Source organism: Lepidothrix coronata, unplaced genomic scaffold (genome assembly GCF_001604755.1).
Source record: "Lepidothrix coronata isolate B3197 unplaced genomic scaffold, Lepidothrix_coronata-1.0 Scaffold112, whole genome shotgun sequence".
Lineage (NCBI taxonomy): Eukaryota > Metazoa > Chordata > Aves > Passeriformes > Pipridae > Lepidothrix > Lepidothrix coronata.
Window position 1 is genome coordinate 1,604,228 of NW_016690292.1, and position 15,348 is coordinate 1,619,575.

The 15,348-nt window shown below is 47.1% G+C and overlaps 1 protein-coding gene across 1 annotated transcript in view; it reads left to right on the forward strand.

Annotated features, from left to right (window-relative positions):
* EIF2B3 (eukaryotic translation initiation factor 2B subunit gamma) overlaps positions 1–12,750 on the forward strand; it is a 97,397-nt gene extending 84,647 nt beyond the window's left edge. The window contains exons 10-11 of the mRNA XM_017824776.1: positions 1,066–1,169; positions 12,534–12,750. Of these exons, the coding sequence (XP_017680265.1) occupies positions 1,066–1,169; positions 12,534–12,586 (157 nt within the window). The 3' untranslated portion in view covers positions 12,587–12,750. The remainder of the gene's footprint in view (positions 1–1,065; positions 1,170–12,533) is intronic.
* The last annotated feature ends 2,598 nt before the right edge of the window (positions 12,751–15,348 follow it).

The following is a 15,348-nucleotide window of genomic DNA, read 5'->3' on the forward strand; positions in this document are numbered from 1 at the left end:
TAGAGTTAGGATTTTTAGACACTTCTTATATGTGTTTCCAGTCTTTCAATGACTTCTACCTATCTTTGCACATGTGAAGACAAGGAAAGAAATCATTTGCATCATAGCTATTTTCTTCTCTGTGGCTCTGAAAGAAATGACATTTAATGCCATTTAACACTACTTATGATGCTGAGTGAACAGCGTTTCAGGACACACCACAGATACTAGTAAAGATTTACAAGTTCCATTTTACTGGATGGAGGGACTCAGAGCAATGCAGAACTCACTCAGGCATCTCTCAGCAGAGCAGTTACAAAGCCAGCACTTGGGACTCAGAACTCCTTTCCTATCTGGACAATAATCAGATGGGCAGATCTGAAAGCTGCTTATTCCAGATTAAAATACATTTTGGAATAAGGTGACTTTTGCTACGGTTCCATCTTGTGTAGCATTTTAGACTTTGTGGTGTCAAAGGCAACATGAGTGTGAAGATATCCAGGGCAGGTAGAGCAGGTCTAGTGTGGGTTTCATTGGTTTAGTACTGCAGAGTAATCATGTTTGAGTACTTGAATGTAATATGAACAAAGCCAACCAGCTGAAGTATTGATCTGCCACTTCTCTTCACCCTTTCTTAGTATCTGGCAAGCTGGAACACTTAAAACTTCTCAGCAAAATTTGCAGGGAAGGACTGGGCTGCTGCTCCTCTTTTTAACTGGGAAACTGAGCAGAGGAGCCACCCCCGCAGTTACCCAGACTGTCTGTGGAAAATACAGGACTTGATCCAGGTCCCAAGTCTTTATTTATTCAGTTAAGTATTTATTCGGTTGAGGAAATGTAGAGGAAAGCTGTTCTAACAGGAGGTAAAACGGTAAACTCTTTTTTGCAAACCCATTCTGACACCTGGCATTTAAGTTTTCCCAGCAACTGAGCGTGAGGATCAGCAGAAGAATGGAGTTTTTGAGAAAGGAGCAGAACTGAACCTACTCACAGGATCGTGTCACAGAGCCATTAGATATTTCAGTGGATACCTTCATTTTGTACTTGTCATTTGAATTACTTTCTTGGTTTGTGTTTATGTTGTAGGTGCTGTCTTCAGGGCAGTGTTATTTGTCACAATGCCGTTATAGAGAAGGGTGCTGACATCAAGGACTGTTTGATTGGAAGCGATCAGAGGCTGGAAACCAAAGGTAAGTGCAGAAGCTGTATTTACTGTGCATATGTAATCATTTTCAGAACTTTTTCTGTGAGATTTTACTCCTGCCTCTTCATGAAGTGCCAATAAACAGTGACAGTTCTGCAGTGGAGTGTCCTATAATATCAGGATTTGTTTTTCATGGAAAGTACAGCTTCTTGGCATGAGAATAGTTCAGAGACTTGATCCTCTGAAGTTGGCAGCAAAGCTCTGTTGTTCTTGTTATAAAGAACAAGATTGGGTGCTGAGACAGTCTTTTCCCAGAGACCACAATTGGATCAGCTTGAGGTTGTCCTCAGCAGAAGGAGCCATTATTTTGACTAGTAATCTTTGTCAGTGACAGGAGCAAAGCAGTCAAATTACTGATCACACAGACATCCTTCTCTGTGCATGCTGTCAGCCCACGGTGCCAGTATGTTCCCATTCACCTTGCTCCAAGCAAAAGCTCAAGGTGGAGCATCGAACTAGGAGCTGCTGTTCTCCATACTAAAGACAAGGGCAGCTGTATCCAGATCTTTACTGCTATGAAGTGCTATTTTGGGGCTTCAGAAGGGATACAACTACGTGGCCCTCATTTAGGCAAAGTTCAGCCATCCAGTGGAAGTGTTGGTGGTGAGGGCTCGGTGGTAACCGCCTGAGTGGAACTGTTGATTTCCTGCCCTAAGAGATAATGGGCAGGAAATGGCTGTCTCAGTGACTGCATCCCAAGCAGAGGCTTTTTAATGAATATTTATGGTTAGGGTTTGGCAGATCCCTGCTCTCGTGTGTGGACTGAGGACAAAAGTGAGTTCCTTTGCAGGCTCCATGTGAAGTTATTTAGTCAGATCAAGATTTATTTCCTTGCTTTGTCTTCGTGGGTGGATTCCCAATTGGTGATACAGAGCAGGGTTTGCACTTAACGTAGTATAGCGTAACCTATTGTCAGCTTTGCATATGACAAATTCTCCTTTAAATTGAAACTAAAAGTAAAAAGGGCTCATGAAAACAAAGTATTGATCTTGCAGTTGCAAGTCTCAGATACTGGAGGTAACACACACAGTGTTCTGTGCACTGTGGTCTTGGGCCCTGTGTGGCTCTGTGTCTACTCATAAGCTTTACCCATCACGTCAGTCTGAATCAGTGTCCCCTGTGGGGTTCATTGCCCCCCTGTCACTGAAGATTTGCACTGTTCATGATGCTCCATTTGTGTCCTCCCCTGAGCACAGAACCATAGAATCATTTAGGTTGGAAGAGTCCTTTAAGATCCTCAGGTCCACCCACAAACTTAACACTGCCAAGTCCACCCCTAAACCGTGTCCTTAAGTGCCACCTTAAGTGCCACATCTACATATCTGCATGAATCGTCAGGAGAGGTGAATCGGGTCACATTTGGTTGTTAACCTGCAGTGGGAACTGTGAGGACGCAGGGTGCAGACTTAGCTAATATTTTAGGAAATAGGAGTATGTTTGATTTCTTTAGTAGATCATACCAAACAGGAATATGACCCTTTGACCTTGCTCACATCTGCTTCAGAAGTCTCTTCCAGGGTGCAGATCCTAGTCTGGTTGATTGTAGTATGGAAACTGTCCTTTCTTCTTGTTTGTCCTTGTCATCCTTATCTGAATATTTTTCAGGGTCTGTAGATGTATTTGCAGGGAGAGTAACGGAGCTGTAACCCATGGTTCATTTACCTGTTCTTGTAGAGTCTATTGCTCACCTCCCCACTTCTTAATGAGTCTGGGGCCTTCAAGTTAAACTGTTCAGAAACGTATGATTGACGTTAGCAAAGACATATTCAGTCAATTATAAATACACCATTATGCTGAGCAAGAAAAAATAATAAAGCCTCAGTTCATTTCCCTGCCTCAGTTTCCTAAGCATTCTAGAATTTCTTTGGGCTGGGGGTCAGGTTTGCCTCGGTGGTCTGGGATCTGTCTGTGAAGTTCATGACTTATTTCCTGAACTGTGGAGTCTTTCCAGCCCAGCATGTCTCTTCTGACCTCAGCTGGTCCCGTAGTAAACTGGGTCTTCTCTTTTTTGCTGTGAAAGCATGCCATGACTTCCTTTCCCCTGCCCAAGAGTTCCTGTATCCTGTGCCAAGCTTTTGGTGTGGCCCTCTAAGTCTGTTTCCATATTGCCCCTTTCATCAAAACTTTGGCTGTGTTGTTCTGTTTGGTAACTTTTCCTTCTTCAAACTCGAGCCTCCATGGCCAGGTTAGGAAAAAACCTAGTTCTCTTGGGTAGGAGCCACCTTTTCTTGCAAGCTGATCACCCTTCAGCAGATGTAAGCAGTAGCAGCTGGCTGCTGACCCCAGTCTGTGCAGCAAAACTGCACACACCTTCCCAGAAACATTAAAAAAATAAAAATACAGCAGTCCCTTATTCCAAAGCATCAGCCAGGATTCATCAAAGGTAGAAATATCCCTGAATCATCCTACACAGCCCCAGGCAGATCCCACAGTTGGCTTTGCTGCAGAACTGGCTGTATGCTCCCTGCTCTACCATATGAGTCCTGGCCACACTGCCCAGGCAGCTCGGGGTACAAGAGCTCTTTGAGCCAGTGGTGCACTGACCTCTCACAAAGTGAATTCCAGTCCCATGCAAGGAGGATGGCAGGAGAACAGCTACCACAAATGATAGGCAAACGTAACTCAAACCAGCTCTCATCCTTCTCCTTCTACAGAGTAATATGGGCGTATTTAGGGTGGTCCAAATGGTACAGCTGGGAGTAATGGGATTGAATTAAACACAATTTAGGTTGGCCATCTAGAGCATTTTCCTAATGATGTGGTCTGGTAGGCTGTGGGATAATCTCCCTAGGGACATGGTGGGAGACCTCATCACTTAATAACGGGCTTGGCAAATCTCTGGACACCAAAACAGAGAGAACACTTCAACACTGGTTACTGGGGTAGATGAGATGCAGCCTAGTACTTTCAAACTAAAAATAAAGTTGGAGGCACAGGAGGGAGCAGGTAACTGTCAGCAGTGATGTCCCAGTCCTGCGTTGACTTCAGCCCTGTCACAGCGCTGGCCAGAGATGGTGTTTTTAAGTGTCTCTGTTAAAGTCAAGGTATGGCAGTTTATTTAACTTCTGGATTTGCAAGCCCTGCTTCCTGAGAGCCACACTATTTTCTTCCTACTGCTTTTATTACCATGCCTAGGAAGCGTCCACTTTTCCTTCCTCTTTGATACTTTAATTTTAGGAATTTGCTAACAGAGAATTAACAGATGGGCCTTGTGAAAGCTACCTCACCGGGCAGCACTTTGAAAAACATGTTGGTACCTTAGAAAAAGGCAGTAATTATTGAAGGGATGGGAAATGGCAGACAGCATTCCGAAGGACCGTAATTGCTCAGAGCATTCAATCACTGTTTCGAAGGCAGTTATTAGGATCATGCTGCAGCCTTTTTGATAAACCTATTTTTAAAGAGGAGCTCAAAAGCAGCATGCACTCATTGAAGTAGGACTAGGGAGAGGGAGTGCTGGGGATGGGCCAGTCATGGAGTCAGATAAGCCCTAGAGTCAGTAAGTACAGCTCCCAAAGGAGTCTTCAGGCTGATTCAGCAGAGAGTACATTGTACATCTGGTACAGGTTAGCCAGGAAGGAGCATATATAGTAAAGTGGCCTAACTTTTCTTGAAAGCAACACCAGGAGCAGAGACAGTAAACACACACACAAAGGACGGAACTAGCAAAATTGATACAAAACTCACCACCTTATCCCTCGGCTTCGTCTCCGTTGTTGTTGGGGCAGGGGGGGGTTATTTGCATTGGGAGTTACGGAGCCAAGTATTGTTTAGGGCCAACTTGAATCACTGCACACCCAGGAAGTGCATTACAGTCTTGTTGTTGCCACAAAGCATACATTCAGAAAGGGAAAAAATACCAGCATTCAGGACGCTGATGTAATCCTAGCTTGGGGTAGCAGCATTGCCTCCTTTACGCTGCACACTAAAATTTGTTCCTGTTTTTTACTCCACCATATATTTTCATTTTCCTTGGTGCCCCAACATAGTCAACAGCCAGAATGAGTGGTGCTTGCTGAATGTTGCTGAATATGAAGGGGTCTCCATATTCCTCATTTTCCTTTTTTCAGTTTCTGTCTGAAACCTTCATTACTGTACCCTATGCAAGAGACACAATCCCTCCTTTCTATGGCTTTTCTGCAGGATTTGTCATCTTAATGCTTCACAACTGTTAACAGCCTCATTTTCACCTCCTCAGTATGAACATGGTTGGGTTTTCCTCCTGTTTTACCTCTCTTATTTTAGCTTTAGCATTTTCTTTGTAAATGTTGGGAGGGAAGGTTTAGTCCATTGAAAAAAAAAACAGTTTTATTTCACATGATGATGTTGACCCTTGCATGGACCATTAGCAGTGTCAGAAACTTGTACTCATTGTGCAGCTTTCTGCTGCTTCAGCTGATGGGAACTGATAGTAGTGGGTCGTCTTCTTTAAGGGGAGATGGATCTGCAATGGAACAAGAGAAACTCTTTGCCAGGAGGTTTCACAAATGTCCATGGGCACCAGCAGCCCTCAGATCCACTCCCGGTGCTGGCAGGCGAAGGCTGTTGTTACTGTAGGATTTACTGCTCCTGCCCCCAGCATCAGCCATGGGGCCCCAACTACATCACCCATGTCCTACCCGATCCCGACTCCTGCTTCACAGCTCTCCACTACAGCTTTGTCCCAGGACCAGGCTCATCCCATTCCTAGCCTTCTCTTTGGTTTTTCCGCTCATCTTTCTCCCATGGAGACTTCTGTTTTTCTCTCCTACTCCTTTATCCCCAGACACCCACCTGACTCCTCCTCTGGTATGACCACAGCTGCTATTTCCAGTCCCCTTGCCTAGCAGCTCCATTTTCCATCTGGCACTCCTCAGCTGGACTGCATCCCTTTCCGTACTGCGGTCGTGCCCGGGCAGGCTTGTACCGGGCACAGGAGGGAAGTGGTTCTGTGCAGAGTGCTGCACTGGTCCATACAGCATGAAGGAAGCCCTGCCTTCCTCCTGCACTTCTGTAGTCAAGTGTGCTCATTGCAGACAGTCTCTGGAGCTTTTAGCTGCCCTCCTGAGAACACGTGCAAACTGAGATCTTTTTTTCCAAAGGCTTATCGCGTAGCCAAAACTGTGTGGTTTCTCACAAGAAGAGAAAAAGGCACATATCCAGTGAGGACTGGCTCCTGTTTCCGATCACTTTCCAAGTCCTGTTCCAAGCTTGGAGTCCTAGGACTTCTCAATGAAACAGAGTAAGATTGTTTTATTTTAATGAGGGCCAAAGAGCACATTTTTCTCTAATGTCATCCTCTGAAGGCAGGTACAGTTCATGAAACCTCCACATGTGAATGGGTGACTGCTTGTGAGGAGGTTTCACCCGAGCCAAGATTTAGCAGGATAGGGACAGGAAGGGACTGAGAGACTTTCTGATGCTCTTGCTGCATTCAAGTATCATCTTGCATCAAGAGCATCTGCTCTTGCAAGATGCTGAGTACCTCCTGGTGCAGTCTTCAGGAACTGAAAACACTTAGCACGACACAGGGTCGGGATCAGAAAGCATGCTGCAGTGCAGATGGGAGTTATGAAAGCTCATGAAGAACAGACACAGACTAAACAGTGCACACATGTATATTGTGCACGGGGGTGCAAAATGAGCTGGAGGTGATGTAGGAATGGTGTGAATTTATAGCAAAGCTGAGAGATCCACAAGATTTCTCCATAAAGTAGTTTAACTACTGAGTGTCCATGGCAAAGATATTGTTGGCAGTTAAAATAGGCATCTCTTAAATAGTTGACATTTTTGTTTCAGCGACTATGCAGTGACTACATTTCTAACTAATCCTAATAAGCCTCTTTTCCAAGTTGTATAAAAATGGTTTATGAGTTCTGGCCTTAGCAGTGGCATGAAACTTCCCTAGAATATCCATCCAGCAATGCTTTGTCCTCCCCTCTGCCGCTGGGGACTGTCCCACTTGTGCGTACTGTCATTCCCGGCCAGAGAAGTTCAGGCTTCCCAAGTGAGTGGGTTAAACGAGCTGCCACATTCGCAGCATGCTGATTGTGAAGTCTACCCATAAGGCAGCAGTTCATAACCTTGTGGAAATATTTTTACATGCTCCACGCAGAGAAAATAACCACTTGTGCTCTGCTAGAGCTCAGCCACATGAAAGAGCCAGGAAGAACACCCCAATGGATGCTGAGAAAGGAAAGGGACCTCTGCTGGTGTCCAGTGCAGCAGACAAATATGGCACCTCTGCCATCTTAGCAGGAAGCGTGGACAGTCTTCAGACTGTTGTTTCTGAGATCCCTGCTTGCATTTGCTTGAGGTGGTGATATCCCAGGGGAGCACACTGATCAGTATAATCCATCCCTTTCTTAAACTCTTTGCTGGAGTTCTGCCCCAATACTAGGACTTCAAGTACATCCGCCACCCCAAGGAGCTTTCTATCTTAGGCATATCCCCAGCTCTTGGTCTTCTTTTTCCTTTACTAAACTTTCTTCTAAGACCCTGACTGATCACTTTTCCATATACCTCTCTTTCCAGTTCCTTCACTCCCACCATCCATCTGCTCCAAGCCACAGTAAATTCATCTGTCATCCGACACTGAATTCAGTGTTACCTTTACTTTACACTCTCAAGTCACATCTATCCCCCAGAAGGGTGTGAGAACAAAGGGTTTAATACTGGTTTAACCTCACCTGAACCAGGTGAGCACCAGCACTGAGCACTGGTGGTTGTTGGGGATGGGTATAAGGCAGGAGGGAGATCTCTACTGCCAGCCTGTTCTGTGGGCTGGAGGTTCCCCAGCTGTGGGCCAAAGCCGATCTGCCTGAAGCTACCACCAGCCCCATTCCCAGTGCCCCTGGAGTGAGCTGCACATCCCACCCTGGGAGCAGCTGGAGCACTCAGCTCATGGGCAGCATCACTGCTGGAGACCCACAGGCTGGGCTGATGGCATCGAAGCAGGGCTGGCCCGGGGCTTGGGAGAAATTGTGAGACACTCCTGGCCTTTGGGGCCACAGTGTGGTCACCCTGGTCTCCAGTGATCACGTAAGTAAAACCTGGCTGGGAAGAGAGCAGGCCTTAACTGGAAAGTCCCAGTGCTCTGTAAACACAAACAAATCAGCCCCCATCACCTGCTTCCCTTCTTTATCTGTACATGTAATTTAAAACACCCTCCAGCCTCCCAAAGTCAAGCTTCAGCTGCTTCCCATCCCCTTAAGCCCCTTTAGTTCCTCTCCCCCCCCTAACCTGGCTGCTTTTCCAGGGCCAACCATCACTGCAGAGACAAGTTGCTCTTCTCTCCCACTCTCTGATCCTTTCTGTCCTGGGTGAATGTGGTGGGAACCACCCACAGCGTGTTTTCGTGCATGCGTTTCTGCAGCCACCCCTCCCCCCCGCCTAGTTTTTTAAGTTAAACTATCTCTTGCTTTAAAGAGAGCAAATACACAGCAGTGGCTTTCATCACTGCTGTATAATAGAGCAGTAATTCCGTGCCAGGGACTGTTTTCTATTTTATTTTAAAGGGTTTATAAAACAGTGTATGTAATTGAGTGAGTAAACTGAACGTTTTCTGGAGCCCCTGAGGGCTGAAACTTCGTGGTGGTCCTGGGCCTAGGCCCTAACCCTTTTTTTTTCCTCTCTTTTTTTTTTTTTTCCCTCCCTTTCCCCTCCTTCCCCTCCTCCTTTACAACCCAGCGTTGCCACCAGCAGCAGCAGCAGCAATCTGTCTGGGGCTAATTGAGCAAACAACAAGGAGATGCTTTCACATGGCTTTTAAAGGAATGCTCCGGCATCCCCTTTCTGTGAGCGGCTTGGCAGGAACCTGCCAGGAAGGCTGGGGAGCGCTGGGTCCCCGGCCCCCGGCCTGCTGGTGGGGTTAGTGCTGGGCTGTGCAGTCATTTCCGCCCCTCTGTTTATTTGCATTACAATTTGTTTTTAGCCAAGCACCAAAAGCTGCTCTGCTCTCTAGCTCGCCTTGTGCGTATGTTTTTAAGGGGCTAGTGTACAGTATGTGTAAACAAATGTCTTCCCAAGCAGGAACGCATATATAACGAGTGACAGGTTTTTGATTTACACTCAGTAAAATCTCCGTGGACACTCGGTTCAAGCACCCAGGCTGACTTCAGGCTGGGCTGCGTCAGCAAGTTAAAGCAAAGTGCTAATCAGGAAGGTTGAATGTGTTGATCAGCTCTGGATTTGCTTAGCACCAGATGCTCCCAATCTGAGAAGATCTAGTTGAACATGATTTAAGGTTGCAGAGTCCAACTCTTAAGGCTTTCTGAAAGTCCTTTCTCTAATCCTTCTTCTTTCTCTGTGGGCTGAATGCATCTGTAACCCTGCCAGTGTCAGATAAAAGGCAGCCTGGTAAGAAATCCCTAATGGGGAGCTAGGGAAGGAGAAAGGGAGCTGAACAGCGAAGCATGTGAGGTACTTCTCCCTCCTCCCCCAGAGTTTCAGGCAGAGTTTCTGCAGGAACTGAGCTTGCTGGTACCAGCCAGAGCCACTGGCAACTGGCAGCCACGTCTGATAATGAAACGCTATCCACAGCTCAGTTCTCTGGCACACACACACTGGAGTCTGAATTCCGTTCTCTCCACAAGGAGGGCTTTGGGAAGGAAAGAGGGAAGCAGGGTGAATCCTTATCTGCCTATCGCATCCCCTCAGGGTGCGGAATAGGGCTTTGTTTCTAGCAAAGCCATTCCCCTTATCGCTTAAAAACTTTCTCGCGGATTTTAGACAGGCAGATTCATGTGTTTCCTTTAAGCCTGTACAATAAGAAATGAGTTTGGTAATTTCATGTGAGTCTGAGGTAGCAGTGACATACCGGGCAGGCCATGTGTGCCTGCTTTGGGGAATCTGGGCCACACGGATCAAGGAGGAGATGAAACAGGCAGAGGGATGGGAGATGAGGGGAATGCGTGCTCTGATTGCCCATGTGGCTTTGGCTGCTTAAGCTCCCTAAACTCACTGCTGCTTCGGTTTCCCCATCTGTAAAACAGGAATGCTCTTACTCGCCCACTCTTGAAAAGCATTTTGAACTCATCAGGTGTAAAATACAAGATACCATAAGGCAGCTACAAGCATGTCAGTGCAAAATGCAAATAGTCGGTACCACCTCTGCAGCAAGGTATGTGACAGGACCCATCCCAGCTCTGCATATTTAGGACCATGGAGGATGCTGTCTGCAGTGAAGCAAGAAGTTCCTTATTAAAAAGTATTGCTACAGATAACCTATATATAGAACCATAAATTGACATGGCTCTTTATAAGCCTAGATGAAGGCATGTTTAATCTGCAGAGGCATAACGTAATTACTCTCACTGGATGGTAGCCAGGGTCTTATTCACATCATAGAAATCAACATGATAGGTAGTCTGCTTGGAGGAGGTTCAGGAATGGAGTCACAGGAGTTGCTACAGGGCCTGTTTGAGATATATTGGGAAAGCTGTTGGGGATGAGGAATGTTATAGCAAGAAGTGCTGCAGGTTGGATTCGAGGTACCTTGGCAAAGCTGTGTGGGGTCCGGGACGGGAGAAGAGAGGCGCTGAAGGCTGGACTTGGGGCTATTGGCAGAGCTGTGCTGGAGAGGTTGTGTGGTGCTACCTACATCATGCTTGCACCTGGCACTTGTACAGTCAGCCCCTCATTTTCCTGAGCGCTGCATCCACCTCTGCTCGTCCTGCCCAAAGTGCTGGAGATTGAGCTCCAAGATGTCAGCATGAGTCTCCAGGATTAATTATCAGTTGTCACTAAATACCCCAGAGCTAAACGTCTCGATCAGATGCTGAAGGTGAGAAGCAGCTCCTCGCTCTCCTTATTTTTGCCTTCACAAAGGATCTCTGAAAGGGCAGTTGTGTAGCTCACCCACTCTGTCTCTCAGGCTGAGGAGACTGCATATGATCCATACGACTGTGGGGTTGAGGGTATAGTGGGAAATTGTCTTGCCACAGTCCAAAACTCCTTGAAGTTTATAGAGCAGAATTTGATCAAACCTTTAGAGCAACCGTTTGCATGGTGCAAAGGTTATGTCTTGAATTTTAAACCAAGAGAAGCATCATGTTGGCCTGGCCACTTTGGGGATTGCCAGTAATTTCTTCATTTAGCCAAAGGTGGCATGTTTGTTGTTTTGCAGCAGTCTTGCAAAATCCACTTCCCTGAGGGGAGGAGTTTTAGATGGGTAAATAAACCACAAGTCATTATTTCCATCCTTGGCTATCTACCCCAACTGCTGTGTAAGGTGTGGGAGACACCACAGCCTCCATTGGTGTATCCCAGCACCTCACAGGCCTTGACCCTTTATCCCAGGCTCCAGAGCCAATTGTTTTTCCTCGTGTGCAGGAAGTAAGATGAAGAGCCTAGGGGCATGGGTCACACCACCTGAGCTCCACCTGAATAGGTGTCCAGCTCCCAGAGAGCAATTTAGATTCACTCCTCCCACACAGTACACTGAGGACACCCACTTTGAGCACACCAGCTTTGTGTCATGCTCTGAGGCCACAGGCTTGGGTTTTTTAGGCACTGGGCTTTCAGTTGCGTGTTTTTATTATTTTGGCTTTATATCCCTTATTTGCAGTCCTTCCCTGACAAGCTGCTTTTGCATTTTAAAGGGAAGGCTCTTTCAGTACAGTGCATTAACAGTGCTGGGGCAGGGACTGGCACGTTAATGTGCCCACTGGGGCTCTGCAGAGCTCCTAGGAACAGGCAAAGGATTGACCCTGCAGAAATTGCCCCTCCAATAAAAGGAGTCTGAGGAGGGCTGTTCACCAGTACCTTCACAAATGATAACTGTGCACAGAGAACTTGCTTCACACAGATACTTTTGGACAGGCTCCATCCAAAAGGGAGATTTAAATTAAAAAAAAAAAAAATTTTTTTTTTTTGAGCTGACAGGGCTGAGCTGGGATTGCTGAGAGGATCTCACACTGCCTCGGTGATGGCCCCCCAGTGCTGAGCAGCCCCTCTGCTCCCCAACCTCTAAGCAGTTTGAGAGCACACAGTGCTCTTTAGAGCCAGGGGGGGTTACTTATTGTTAATTTTATGTCAGATCTCCATGTTGGGTGTTGGTTCCTTGCCTTAGCCTAGGTGTACACCTGTCAGTAGCAGCTGTGACTTCTGTAGGGCCTCTCTTGTTTATTAGTGACACATACATGTGAAAACTCTCATTAGAGAAACCTCCTAATGTTTAGTCAGTTGTTTAGGCTTTCGCCATGTGTGTGGGATACTGTCAGAGAGAAGCTGGAGTCCAGCGAATCTGTGCTTGAGTTCCCCAGAATCTGCTTTTCTCATTTGTTTTAAAGTTGCAGATTTGAAAAATGCAAGGTCTGAAGCTCTGCTGCAAAACTCAATTCCTCTTCTTTTCCTCCCTCTCTCTTTTCAGCCAAACATGTTAATGAAGTCATTGTGGGCACCGAACAGCTGATGGAGATATAACCCAAGTAGGTTTTAAAGATGATTTTATGGAAGCCAGCAGCAGAACCAGATGTTCAAGCATCGTAAGATCATCCGTACAGATCAGTACTGGCACGGCTTACCCTGTCATTGCTCCTTTCCTGTTCAGCTTTATATTTATGTCTTAATAAAGAAGTATTTACAGAGCGGTGTGTCCGTCAGCCCCTCCCCCCTCATTGGGATGCGCGCGGGTTGGTGCCGGGTTATATCGGTTCCTGCGCGCCCGGCCAACGCACTGTACTTTTCCAGCAGAAGGGAGAGCGGGGACCACACAGACTGTGCCCACTCCAAAGAATGACTTAGCCGCCCTCCCTGTGGTGTAAACCACGTCCCTGCAGTCCTGCACCACCATCCCGAGCCTGGGAGAAACTTCTCGGGGATGCTGCTTGTGCATCTCATCAACGCAGCAGGCGGACAGCGGGAACAGCGGCAACGCGGGCTGCTCTCTGCACCCTGGCGGCTTCGCCAGCCTCCTCCTCCTCCTCCTGTCTCTCTCTCATGATGCTGCCCCACAGCACAGAAGTGTTTCATCTGTGCCTCTTCCCCTCTGTAATGCAGTAGAGAGTTTGGCACCTATTTCCATCAGGGCTGAGTTTGATCTGATACTTTGAAATCCCGCCCAAGAGCGAATATGTGAGGGCTGGGGGAGGATGGAGGGGGTGTGGGGTGTAAGCAGCGGGTACTCCCTGCCTTATTTTGATGATTCTTCAGCTTGTCAGTCTGCTGTTCCTGATCCCAGACCAGAGGCCCTCCCCACACTTGGATGATCCGTGGATGACTGTACCGATGTCTGTGAGATGAGTCGTGCGTGCTAAAGTGAAACGCACGGTGTTGTGGTCAGGGCTTGTGCCAGGATTGTAAAGCACCTGGATGGAATTGAAACACGAGCTGTTCTTTAATGTTTATAAATTGGACACAAGTTCCTACCTAAAAGCTTTGTATTAGAATGTAGTAGGATTGAACAGGGCATTTATCTGCCCCTGGCAGTTTGACATCCAGAGGTGCTCACAGCAACCGGCGGGGCTGGTATTTCATTAACTGAAGTGATAAATGTAAAATGTGTGCTTCGTGGGCACTGGTGACCCCTGAGGAGAACTACCATTTCCTAGTTAATTTGACAGGAGAGAGATTATAATCCAGACATTCCCTGGGTTTCATAAACAAAATCCTTCCTCTAAAGGACCAGACTGGAATGGAAACTATGGGTAAGGATGAGTTTCAAGGCCTGTGACAAGCTGCAGAGAGAAGAAACGCGCTGCAGTTCAGCTCCAGCTTTCTGCTGGAGGTTTTGCCTTGTGTATGTGCGCAAACATGTTCCCAAGGAACGAAGCCTTTTTCATCCAAGGATCTCAGAGGCTTTACAAAGGTTAATTAAAGAAAGTTCTTGTCTCTGTGTGCTGCAAGGGAGCGAGGCTCCATTTTGGGTGTGTAGAAACAGAAGCAGAGTGGAGTGTAATTACCTGGCTTTGCATTTTAACATAAGGCTGGCAAAGCCAAGAGAGGTCTGCAGGGACTTTGACTCACAGTGCTTTTGCTTAAATACAAAGCCTTCTCCCTCTCTGTTTTCGGGATACATCTTAACTTCTGAAAAGTCCACATCCCCTTATTTAACAGCTACAGCTTTATCTCCTTGTGCCTTAATTATATGTTAAAGTCTCAGTCCTTTTGTTTAGCTAATTTAAGAACAGGGTGGGGGGCTCTTTACTGTGTCGGTTAGAGTTTAGCATTAATTTAGTGTTCTCTGACACTTGAAAACCTGTCCGGGATTTGAGGCATTTTCTTTTCCTTTTTGCCTTTTACGACCTGCAGGTGTTTGGTGTGAGATAAAAGTAGATCCCAAAGTGAGATTTCACAGCACAAATTATCAAAGTGAAGATTCACTCTTGATGTAGTCTTCGTGTGTGGCAGTAATTATGAAAAATAGTTCGGGATAATAGGACCTTCAGGAATCCCAAGGCGGGCACTGGGAGGTTAACCCTTCCTCATCTAACCTGGCCTCCATACTGCTGTCATCATCAGGTGAGCAGATGATGGGTTGGGTCAGGCAACTTTACAACCTGAGTGATGTTACAGTCGTCAAGAAAATCGAGGAGGTGACTGAAGACATGAAGTTCTGTTCCCAGGTAGGTTTGATGTGACTGTGTCTGGATACAGACCTTCAGGAAGGTGTTACTGCTACAGGCTGCTCACCAGCTTTGAGGAGTGGGGCACCTCTCTGACACGAGTAAGCTGCTCACTGTGCTGCTCTGTCACACCCAGGCAGCTGAGCGTTACAACCCGTGCCCATCACGGTGCTACTGGCACCAAAGTGGTGCTTTGCAGGCAACGCTTCTCTGAAAGAGATGGAAGTTCCCAGCTCTGTCGGTGCTGGCTCTTTCTAGGCAGACTTGTCCTGGGCATTTCCTTGGCAGATGTACAGCCAGGGTTGCTGTGAGAAGGTTCTTGCAGGGGCTTGTCACATGCTGCATCTGCATGGGGTAGAGCAGAGGTTTGCAGTGATGCCCAGCGAGGTACCCAGCCGGCAGCACTGCTGGCCTGTAGTTTTCCCTGAGTGGTGTCCTGCCAGCAGCTCCCAAAAGGGCAGCAGGGTCAGTGTGGTGCAGAGCCCAGCAGCAGTGGGTGTGCACACCTGGCCACACTTCTTCCCGTGCGTCCTGCACCCAGAGCACACCATGACATGGAAACCTGAAACTCTGCCCCCTCACCCTGGCTCCCATGAGAGCTGGGTATCTCCAGCAGCAGCT